The sequence below is a fragment of the Ctenopharyngodon idella genome, chromosome 1 (genome assembly GCF_019924925.1).
Source record: "Ctenopharyngodon idella isolate HZGC_01 chromosome 1, HZGC01, whole genome shotgun sequence".
Taxonomy (NCBI): Eukaryota; Metazoa; Chordata; class Actinopteri; order Cypriniformes; family Xenocyprididae; genus Ctenopharyngodon; species Ctenopharyngodon idella.
Window position 1 is genome coordinate 30,816,102 of NC_067220.1, and position 12,300 is coordinate 30,828,401.

General features: G+C 36.3%; 1 protein-coding gene across 19 annotated transcripts in view; it reads left to right on the forward strand.

Moving 5' to 3' along the window:
• Positions 1-12,300, forward strand: part of dclk2a (doublecortin-like kinase 2a) — a 57,066-nt gene that overhangs the window by 27,211 nt on the left and 17,555 nt on the right. For 7 of the 19 annotated variants that reach the window (XR_007929653.1, XR_007929658.1, XM_051889893.1 and 4 more), the window contains exons 4-9: positions 3,571-3,678; positions 4,657-4,713; positions 8,592-8,686; positions 10,908-10,955; positions 11,653-11,737; positions 12,180-12,285. Coding sequence is in view for 17 of the 19 variants with exons in the window: in XM_051889893.1 (XP_051745853.1) it covers positions 3,571-3,678; positions 4,657-4,713; positions 8,592-8,686; positions 10,908-10,955; positions 11,653-11,737; positions 12,180-12,285 (499 nt within the window). In the remaining 2 variants the exon portion in view is untranslated. The remainder of the gene's footprint in view (positions 1-3,570; positions 3,679-4,656; positions 4,714-8,591; positions 8,687-10,907; positions 10,956-11,652; positions 11,738-12,179; positions 12,286-12,300) is intronic. The other 12 variants (XM_051889394.1, XM_051889039.1, XM_051889467.1 and 9 more) reach the window with 5 other exon arrangements.

Here is a 12,300-nt window from a genome sequence, read left to right on the forward strand (position 1 = left end):
AGCTTTGAATTTGAAATTGTCACAGGAATAAATTACATTTTAAAATATATATACAAACCCCGTTCCAAAAAAAGTTGGGACACTGTACAAATTGTGAATAAAAAAGGAATGCAATAATTTACAAATCTCATAAACTTATATTTTATTCACAATAGAATATAGATAACATATCAAATGTTGAAAGTGAGACATTTTGAAATGTCATGCCAAATATTGGCTCATTTTGGATTTCATGAGAGCTACACATTCCAAAAAAGTTGGGACAGGTAGCAATAAGAGGCCGGAAAAGTTAAATGTACATATAAGGAACAGCTGGAGGACCAATTTGCAACTTATTAGGTCAATTGGCAACATGATTGGGTATAAAAAGAGCCTCTCAGAGTGGCAGTGTCTCTCAGAAGTCAAGATGGGCAGAGGATCACCAATTCCCCCAATGCTATGGCGAAAAATAGTGGAGCAATATCAGAAAGGAGTTTCTCAGAGAAAAATTGCAAAGAGTTTGAAGTTATCATCATCTACAGAGCATAATATCATCCAAAGATTCAGAGAATCTGGAACAATCTCTGTGCCTAAGGGTTAAGGCCGGAAAACCAGAAAACATTGTCGGTGAACACAATCCACCGTGCCATTCGCCGTTGCCGGCTAAAACTCTATAGGTCAAAAAAGAAGCCATATCTAAACATGTTCCAGAAGCGCAGGCATTTTCTCTGGGCCAAGACTCATTTAAAATGGACTGTGGCAAAGTGGAAAACTGTTCTGTGGTCAGACGAATCAAAATTTGAAGTTCTTTTTGGAAAACTGGGACGCCATGTCATCCGGACTAAAGAGGACAAGGACAACCCAAGTTGTTATCAGCGCTCAGTTCAGAAGCCTGCATCTCTGATGGTATGGGGTTGCATGAGTGCGTGTGGCATGGGCAGCTTACACATCTGGAAAGGCACCATCAATGCTGAAAGGTATATCCAAGTTCTAGAACAACATATGCTCCCATCCAGACGTCGTCTCTTTCAGGGAAGACCTTGCATTTTCCAACATGACAATGCCAGACCACATACTGCATCAATTACAACATCATGGCTGCGTAGAAGAAGGATCTGGGTACTGAAATGGTCAGCCTGCAGTCCAGATCTTTCACCCATAGAAAACATTTGGTGCATCATAAAGAGGAAGATGCGACAAAGAAGACCTAAGACAGTTGAGCAACTAGAAGCCTGTATTAGACAAGAATGGGACAACATTCCTATTCCTAAACTTGAGCAACTTGTCTCCTCAGTCCCCAGACGTTTGCAGACTGTTATAAAAAGAGAGGATGCCACACAGTGGTAAACATGGCCTTGTCCCAACTTTTTTGAGATGTGTTGATGCCATGAAATTTAAAATCAACTTATTTTTCCCTTAAAATGATACATTTTCTCAGTTTAAACATTTGATATGTCATCTATGTTGTATTCTGAATAAAATATTGAAATTTGAAACTTCCACATCATTGCATTCCTTTTTTATTCACAATTTGTACAGTGTCCCAACTTTTTTGGAATCGGGTTTGTATAAAAATATAAAAAAGTTATTTTAAATTGTAATAATATTTCACAATATTACCGTTTTTACTATATTTTTGATCAAATAAATGCAGCCTTGGTGAGCATAAGAGATGGTTGTTTACTTTATTTTTCATATCTCAGCTGGTTCATTTTTATACTGAGAATTTAGTTAAACAAATGTGGAAAATATTTTATAGGGAATAAAATTACTATTTTTTTTTTTTTTTTTTTTTCATCAGTGCTATAAAACAAAGAAACTGAAGAAAAAACAGAAGCACACAACAACTATTGGTATCAGCACACAAATGTTGTATCAGTGCATATTAATAACTTGCTATCAGCACAAAAACACCATAGAATTGTCTCCTACAGAAAAAAAGTGATAGGATTACAATAGTATCATTTCCATAATGGAATCGTTCATTCACATTCATTCACTGGGTTGCAAAAATGAATCCATTTTCCAGAATGAGCACAAGGGACCAAAGGATTACCATTGTCAGAGGAAGTGACCTTGTTATGAAAAGTTCCTCACCATTGTTCAGTGTGCAGTTTGTGTTTGTCTACTAGTGAACATGAAAGTGCAGGTGGGGAAGTGAAGATGTTCTGTGGACATGAAGTTCTAAATAAAATCATATGACTTTGCCTATGATGTTCATCCTGTTTTGCTGAAACGCCTCCATTTTTTGTAGCATTTACCACACACACACACACACACTGTGATAACTTGATTCATAGCTGTGTGAATTTAGTTCAGCTTCTTGGCATTTTGTCCTAGTTCTTCTCTGCTGCCCCACTTAGACTAAGTAGGACTTTTCCAAAAATATAAAGAAACGGTAAGTTTGCGTCTGACTGTATTTACTGCTCAACCTTTTCTTTCTGCAGCAGAAGTGTGTCCTTAAAACGCAAGCCCACCCCAAATCTAAATCTTCTGTAACTAAAGAACTCATTACACGATCTCTCTCACAGATTCTGCTGTGAGATGCTTACATTAAGCCCCATGAAACAGATTAGCTGGGCAGTAATGGCATTTTAATAATGGCATTCAGCTTGTTTTATCTTCATCACTTCACAATCTAGTGCTCATCCGCTAATTTATCACTGCTCGGTGTCATTAGCAAGTGCTGTGTAATCGACAGGACAGATCGGGCTCACTAGCTGCTGTACAGTATGAGTCATTCCTTACTAAAGTTCTGCACCCACTTCTCTCATTAGAAAGATGGGCTGCTCTTATAGGTTTTGGGTAGACAATTTCATTACGCCTCTGCGGAAGGCTTTACAGTCTTGGATCATGCGAATATATCTGCAGATACCACTCATTTACTAACAAGACTCTATATTAAGCCTGATTTTGTGTATGTTTTGGTGTGTGTATGCAAGTATGTTCCTGTCTAGGGCTTTTCACACTGCACTTAACCCTGGGTTATTATCGTTCTAAACACCTCTTTTAACCCGGGTAAAGGAACATTTCACACTTGTAATTTAGAAGCCGGGTTAGCACCGCTTTTTACCCGGGGTAATGAAAGGTCCGAAATGTCCATTCAGTATAAACTCTATAGTATAGTCGGCAATACAAGGATGCGCAATGCTAGAGCCATTTTAAAAGGTTGCGTGCTGCGTTTATCCAATCAATGACAGTGACACCGCAAATAAGAACGTTAATCCATGGTTTAGGAATGTACAATGTGAAAAGTCATTAATTGTTAACCCTGGGTAAAATTATGAGCAGTGTGAAACATGAAGCAAGATAACCCAGGATTCTGTTTACCTGGGGTTTAGAATGATCAAGTGTTAACTATTTCAAGTGTGAAAAGCTCTTCTGTGTGTCTGTTGTACTGCACATGCTATAAATCAACAAATTTATACACAACCATTCAGAAGTCGGGGGTCAGACGGGGTTAATTATTTGAAATGGGTAGACACCTAACGACTCCTAAGTCTTTGTCTGTCCTTGCACATGTTCTGAGACCTCATTATACGACATCAAGTATATACATTCCCTGCTAATTTATAGTATCTCTGTGTCCAGAATGTCAGGTGCTCAAGTCCTCTTATTCTCCTCGTTCTGCTCCTCCTGTGAGATACTCTGGTATAAAAAGTCCAGGATCCACCCGTCGCAGCAAATCCCCTGGATCTGGTGAGGATACACTGCACCACCACTATAGTCACACTCAGTGTTGGGGGTAACGCAGTACAAGTAACGCGAGTTAAGTAATCAAATTACTTTTTACAAGTAACTAGTAAGTAACTCATTACTTTTAAATTTATAACAAAATATCAGAGATACTTTATCAAATAAATAATGCAAGTTCCTTTGTTTTCCCATTATTAACTGACGCCTGTCCTGTTCCCATGCTGAGAGAAATCAGGAGTAAGTTGGAGAGGTGTTGTGTGCGCTGTGTTAACATGATGGTTATTGCAGTTCTAGATTAAATGTGAGAATGCATTTACTCATCTCACTTACAAAAACAGATTCAGTATTCCTCAAAATAAATATAAAAACAGTGAAATGCAAATTCAGAATATTGCAAACCTGCAATAATTAAATATGTTAAATAATACTAATATACTTTATGTATTTAATCTCACTTTATTAAGCAATGTCTTTGCTGCTGACCTTTGATAATCCAATTCAACCATACGGAAAGCAAAAATGACTTTAGTTAAACATCACATTTGTGTTTAATTTTAAGTGTTTATTGCTAAAATGAAATTTCTTCTCCTGCACTTGTTTGAAAGGTTTGTTTGAGCTGCGCCCTCTACTGTACAGGCATGAATGTGCTTGTCCTTCAGTCTGAGGCTTATTCATTTAACTTTTGGTGTGAAAGGGCCTTTACATTTGCCAAAAATAGAACTTTGGTAGAGGAAAAGTAACGCAACGTATTACTTTCCATAAAAATTAACTAAGTAACGCAATTAGTTATTTTTATCTATCATACTTGGTTTACCTTATACTCGCAGAAGGCAGGATTGGGAAGAATAACAGCAACAGAAACTGAATTTCTGACTTTATTTTTGATCTGTTGTGATTTACGTCACTTCCTGTCATTTTTCTTTTTCCACTCATTTCTGAAATGCTCTTTTCCTTGTTCAATTGCTTTCCTCTCCACTGTAGTAAGAAGAACTGCAGGACATTTCTCTACAAATAGTCAATCTCCAGTCAAATCACCAAGTAAGTTTCAGTGGTAATACCCCTGAAAAGAAAACTATTTTAGAGCACTATATTTCCCCCCTGAAGTTTTATTATAATATTAATTGAGATTTCTTGCACCAAAAACAGTGATAATTTAGTTTTGCATGACCATTTCCACCTTCTTTTTGACCCTTAGAAATAAACAGAATGTTTTTCTGTCGTACCTTTAAGACTTCTAAAGGTAAATGACTTCTGTTGTGATTGGCTAACTTCTTCTCATGTGAGTTAAGGTGCGGTCACAAAATCCAGTCATTTCAATAGAAATCCATACATTCTGGAATTTTGCATGATGGCAAAAGATTTCCCCGTGCAGATTCGGCAACAGCTTGTTGGTCACACGGTTTTGCCATGTTGACCAACGGAAAGTTGCTTGGTTTGAAAGTGACTTCTGCGTGAGCTGTGCTTCATACATCGCTACACTATTGACTTAGACAATTGACCTTTATTGTCCGCAAAAATTCTAGGAACGATCTCAGAACTTTCTCAAAAGTGAGCACAAAAATGTAATTTATGCATCGTTCATCGAACGTTTTATTTCTGATACATTTTAGTTGGACGTTCAACATTTTTTTAAATATTAATACTTGTTTCATAACATTCAGAGAACATTAAAATAACTTTTTCATAATATTTGCAAAATGATAAAATGGAATGTTCCCTTAAAGGTAGGGTAGGCAATTTCAGAGAGGCTAGCAATAGCAAGCTAGCTTTGAAAGCATAAGATCCCACCCCCTCCCTTCAGAGCGCTCTCCAAAGCCACGCCTCCTTCAAAACACATGAACGTTCACAACCAGAGCAGAGTCTACAAAGCATCACGAGGGAGGTTAAATTACCTTGTGTCTCAAAGCATGAATGGAAACAACTTAGAGAGCTCTGACTTGTACCACCTAAAAGCTGCAGATTTATTTGGGTGTTGATAGTGTTGCCATAAAAACGCATGTTTCAATGCACAATTCCAAGGACGTGAACAGCTCTGAGCAGAACGTCACGGGTTGCCATCTTTTAATAACACTAATTACAACATGGTGTGAGCGCAGCACAAAGCTGGATGTTTTGGGTCAGGAGAAACTGTAAAAGATGGACCGAATGCAATGATTGGACAAACATTTTTTGGTCCTGAGACTTCCACAGAAGGCATATGTAAATTTTTTAATATCTAGACCACTTATTTTATTGATTGCTATCAGGATGTGAAGAGAGTTTCAACCAGTATAACAAAAAGTGTTTATGAAAAACATTACCTTTAATGTTTGCATAACCAATTTCTTTTTAAACATTTAAAAAGAAATAATGTAAAAAGAAATAAACATTCAGAAATTATGTTTTCATAACGTAATGGTTACATTAGCTAAACGTTCTTAGAACATATTTTTGTTAGCTGGGCGTGACCTCACCTTAACAGCACCCCCACTGCCAAGCTGAATACCGATAGGCATTAGTATGTAAAAAGTAGGCTGTTGTGTGTTAATTTTCTGATATATTCTTTTTGATCAATCCATATCCATTACATTATGAGTAACAGATACTTATATGCTAGTTCTTGTTGCCTTTACCATAACCAAGACTAACCAATGAACTGACAACCCTTTGAAAATCTTGAGCTTCTTGGTTGAGAGGAATCTCCCAGTATGATGTTAAATTTACCTAAAGGACATTTATCTATGGAATGAGCTGTACATGACCTCTAACCATTTGGTGCAGCATTCAATCATGCTAACAGCTCTCCTGCATGGCCTTCCAAATCCATCAGCTAGTATAGAGAGCCAACTCCCACACTGGCCACTGCCCCAAACCCTGGCATGCACATACTCTAATCTATCAGACATACCAATTGGATGTGTACACTAAATGCAGTCATCCTCAAATGCCTTCTGCTTAGACTTGCTAATGCAGTAAACACACCCTAAATTCCTGTGCCCCTGAACTGTAAGGGCTCTATTGCATGCCTGGAGAGAAATCTACTCATGCCACACACTCAACGGGAAATGCCAAGAGCAGCTTTTCTACGAATCCATGCTCCCTGTGGATTCTGACGCACTTGGGATTCTATCCATGATGTGCATAATTGTTTTTTTCCTGTTAAATTCTTCTGCTGTTATATATGTGGATGATGTTTACTATTTAAGGGTGTTTGATGCTTGATATCACTGGGTTATTTTATGAGTTAGCATTGTGGATTTGGTGTCAGGTGAGTGGTGCATGTGAACCCTTGCCTGTGTGTTAAGAGACTTATTCTGGGCCAAGGAGACGTATGCACACGCATTCCTGAGAGGTGGTTCTGTTCATATTTGTAATCGAAACAATGTGCACTACCGTTCAAAAATTTGGGGTCAGTACAATTTTTTTTTTAAACAAATTAATGGTAACACTTTACAATTAATTTGTTCTCATTTGTTAACATTAGTTAATGCATTAGTTAACATGAACTACCTACTTTTTACAGCATTTATTAACTTTTGTTAATGTTAGTTCATTATACAATTACAGTTGTACAATATTGTTCATTAGTTCACAGTGCAACTAATGTTGACAGATGCAAGTAAATAAATTGACATTAACTAAAATTAATAAATGCTGTAGAAGTATTATTGATTGTTAGTTCATGTTAACTAATGTAGTTAAGAAATGTTAACAAATGCAACCTTATTGTACATTTATTAATTTATAAACTGATCAAAAGTGACAATGACAGACTTGTCCATTGTTACAAAAATAGGCCTAAATGCTGTTGAACTTTCTGTTCATCAAGAAAATCTAAAAATAAATCATGGTTTTGACAAAAATATTAAGCAGCACAAGTGTTTTCAACATTGATAATAATAAGAAATGTTTCTTGAGCACCAAATCATCATTTTTCTGAAGTATCAAGTGACACTGGAGTAATGGCTGCTGAAACTTCAGCTTTGCCATCACAGAAATAAATTAAATTATAAAATACATTAAAACAGAAAACAGTTGTTTTAAATTGTAATAATGTTTCACTTACTGTTTTTACTGGAATGTAACTGATCTACTTTTGAACAGTAGTGTATGTTTATATTTTATGCCCTATTCTGCTTAAAATGTATATTTTACTCAAAAATTTAAATTATGTCATTTGTTTACACAATTCTTAAACCTATATGATTATCTTTCTTTTGTGGAACACAATGTTGGCACTTCTCTTGATCATACAATGGAAGTGAATGGTGAAAATGTGCTGTCAAACATGAACAAAAGCACCAAAGAATGACCATAAGGATGTGACTCATACAGTGCACTGTATTCCAAGTCGTCTAAAGCTTTGTGTGAGGAAAAGATGAATTTTAGGTGTTATTCATTAGGAATTTTCTCCTCCTCTTAATCCTCAATCACAGTCAACTAAGAACACTTTTAAATAACCAGTCAAATTGCACGAATAATATTTGACAGTTAGGATGGACTGAAAGAATCATACGATTTCAAAAGACTGGGAAGAGATATATAGACATGATTTTTTTTTTTTTTTTTTTTCAGAGCTTGATCACCACGTCAACATTCACTTTCATTGCTTTGAAAAAAGCCTTTTATTTGTCTTTTTGTTGTTTACGGAAGAAGTACAGGTTTGAAATGACACAAAGATGAGTAAATGATTTAGTGTGGTCCCTTATTCATGGTGGGCACCATGTTAAGATCACATGACTAGCTGAACTCTGCTTACTTTATGTAGGTAACATTATCTTCAAACAGATTTATGAAATGTCTTCAACATCATTACTGAGGTCCAAAGCAATGCACGTGTAGCAGAAAATAATGAGTGTAAGAAGTAACACCATGTTTTGTTTTTTTTCTCTCTCTTTTCTCTGTCTCTCTCTCCCACTTCCTGCTACACTCCTCAGTAAATGGAGTACCTAACAGCCAAATCACTACCCCCAAATCTGCCAAATCCTCCAGTTCCTCCCCAACCAGCCCCCGCAGCATGCACAACTTCAAGGTAAACCCGTTGGCATGGCAACAGCCTTCCTCTGTGCTGCAAATCAGTTTACAGGCAAAACATTTCTAGTTTTAAAATAGATTATTTCTTCATCAAGTCAAAAATAAGATCAGGCTTCTGGATGCTGACTCATGGATGACACTCTCATTTGTGATTAAGTGTTTAGTGATGCTGCCTAAATTCTTGCCTCTCAACAAATTGAGCAGTTTTGGTCACAAACAAGTTTAAGTGACACTTTATCAGAATATGCTAACTTCTCTTTTTCCATACTGCAATTCAGAAAAAAAAAAAAAAAAGATTTTGAGTTAGAAAGTCATGCGTTTTTTTTTTTTCTTCTGTCTAAAGTTTTCATACTTTTAATGATATATGCAAGCTTTTATTTTATTTCTATGTTGTTTGTTAAACAGTAACATGAATGACATGTCAGTGATGTCTCTGGTAGCTACTATACAAGATTTGATCTAGGTTATAAGGCTGGCTAATTATGAAATAAAAATGTAATTACTAAATTGAAAGATTAAATATTTAAAATATGCAATGAACATTGTTTCATTAAAGTATTTAGATGAAATATGTTCTTTGACTTATCAGCTTATCAATATATATTGTTATCAGTTTAGTATAATATTTGATGTTTTATTATAGAATGTAGGTCTACAATTAATACACAACATAAACTTCTACAGTGATATTATTAACTCTTTCCCCGTCAGCATTTATTAAAAAAATGTTGCTAGTCATCGCCAGCGTTTTTGATAAAAATTTCATGGCCCCCAGTATATTTTGTTTAATGAATATCTGAACGTGCGATATATCAAAAGAACAAAGCCTCTACTTTAAAAAGGCTAGCTATTCTAGCTTCATGCATTCTTTTTTTTTATCAACACTTGAATGTGGGTATGTTTCACACAAAAAAAGCAACATTTTGAACAGAAAGCTGAGAAAATCATGTGTTTTTTCCGCCCCAAAGTGCATAACCAATGCTTTTATCACTTGTTTCTGCTCCTTTTTTGCCTGTGTTTTGATCCGGAGATTCTGTACTCTTTCCGAAGTTGTGTAATACAGGCAGTATTACATATATACCACATAACACTGAAAACACGGAAAGCAGGAAGATTCCAACAATGTTGGGGAAGCGTTGTCTCAGAAATGACAGAAAATTCTGTCAGTGGCGGGGAAAGAGTTAAAGTACTACAGCAATGATATTACTTCTTTTAGGTGCTTTCTTATAGTTCAATATAGGTAGATTTGGAAAAAAGTAAATATGTTAATTGCCCTTGGTCTCCCTTATGGGAGTTCCCAATTACCTCACAACTCACATGTGCAAGGTGCTTAAAACACTTGAGAGTGTTCAGTAGTTGTCTGTATAGAGGTTGTTTAGTATCAGTATAGTTGTTTCTACATTATCTGGTAAGGGCATAGAAATCTTCAACAGCCCTTGTAATTGAAAATCCGCTCTGAAAGACCTAATCAATTCTATTCTTGGAGGCATTGTGAGTCGAGGCATTGAGATCTTGCTGAGATCAGACTACAGCGCACTGTAATTAAGCCAAAGGTCAAAGTCAAGTACAATCATAGCCTAGAGAACTCCTGGTGTTAATCTGCTTAACTGACCTGTCTATCAGACAGTAAGCTTCTTGGTGCTATCTTTAAAGCTTTTTGAAAGAAAAATAAAGCACAAGGAGAAATTTCATGACAGGGAGAGACTTTAATTCATTTTTAGAGCGGATTTAGTGTTATATTTAGTAGTGATTAGTGAGTTATTTGGCACACACTCACTAAGTAAACCAAATGAGATCTCAATTGTTTTTTTGTTTTTTGTTTTCTGAGAGAGCAATAAAATTAAATGGAGAATTTTGGCCCAAGTCTTTATTATTATTTTTCCTAATATGAACTCTGAGATAAAAAGTTAAGTGTTAGTTAAATGAAACATAACAGAAAATTGTATTAAGTCTAACAAGCTTTAAGAGCAATATCTGCATGCACAAATTGAGAAATACGCTATTTTCAGAAGCCTGTGAATGTCTATTATGAAACAGCCTTTAACAAATTATTCATAGTATTCCACCATTATAGTGCTCTTATACTGAATATATGACAGAATAAGTGGTTTGATGGAAAGTTGCTGGTTCTTTGCACATTGTTCCTGAGATTTCAAGCTAATTTTAGTCCAAACGCGCCAACGTTGTGGTTACATAAATATCTTCCCACTTGCCTTTAGTTTAGTTGCAACAAGCGGATGGGAGTCCCCCTCCGTCTCTCTGTACAGGTATTATGAAACTCTGCCTTCTGTAGCAGCATTCAAATTAGCTGCAGTTCCTTCTGGATATTCAAGTCTTCAGTTGGGTATGACTGTATGAGTCACTTTAATAGAATAGTATTTGGCTTTTTGTATCATTCTGCTATACATTGGGGTATTTGATTTCTTCAGAGCAGCACGTAAGACCCAACTGTTGCTTGTGTACCTAGAGGAACCCTGTAGCCTTTATTAAACCAGCTTTAACCAGGATGCTGCCAGTATTTGTCTCCATTGGCTTACTTAGTCTTTTCTCATATGTCACTGTCACTTCAGTTTAATTCTTTTTTTGGCTGCTAAATCAAGATAACATACAAGCTTTTTAACCATACTGATTGCCAGCCCATTTTAAATCTTTTAAGACTAGGTTCATTATTTTTCATGTGAGTCGCACACAGTTTGTCTTTTAGATAGTTATTTTTGTGTCCTCATCAACCATTAATTTCACTAAGGATGATGTTCAATGTCAGATGGCAGTATGTTATTGATTAAAATGATAGTTTTATTGTGAAGGTTCAGTAAAACTCTCTCTTACTCCATTTTAGACTGCATAAATATCATACTTTTTAGTTATATCGCCCAGCCTTACATTTTAGTATTTAAATAAAATGTGTAAGGAGTTTTAAATGTTTAAGGGTTTTTTTTAGACTTATTTTGTTTCTGTTTGCAGATTCCAGCACATCATTCCTCTGCAACCAATGTGAACGGGTCCTCTGAGATGCCCCAGCAACATAACAACAGTGTGAGCCCTGAAGGTAAGACGTCCACCCGCTATTCATCACTGTCATGCACTCACTCACTCACCTTGGATCTTAGTGTGTTTTAAGCCCAGAAGTCCCCAAAGGGCATTTCAGGGGCATGACAGGCTTTGGCGGTGAAAGTGCTGACACATGCCATTCTGTGCCACATTTGCTCAGGCACTCTCCCACATGTTCACACACTGTGGTGGCAGTGTATGAGCAAACGTCCCTGCTCAGCAGTGCATGAGTCAGAATGACCTTCAGTTGTTTGTCTGCATAGTGCACTAACCAAATTTGAATGGTTGGATGAGGATGTTGGGGCTAATCTGTTATTTGGGGGGTTTTACAAAACATACCTCTGTCTCATTTTTTTCACCTGGAAACATTTTTTGATCACAAGGTATGGAAATTATATTATATGTCTGATATGTTTAATGTGTCGGTTTATCCCCTTTAGTTAATGGAAACAGGAACATAGCTGCTTCCACTATTTTGGACAAGTACAAAATTGGCAAAGTTATTGGTGATGGAAACTTTGCTGTGGTTAAGGAGTGTGTCGAACGGTAAGAAAATGACTA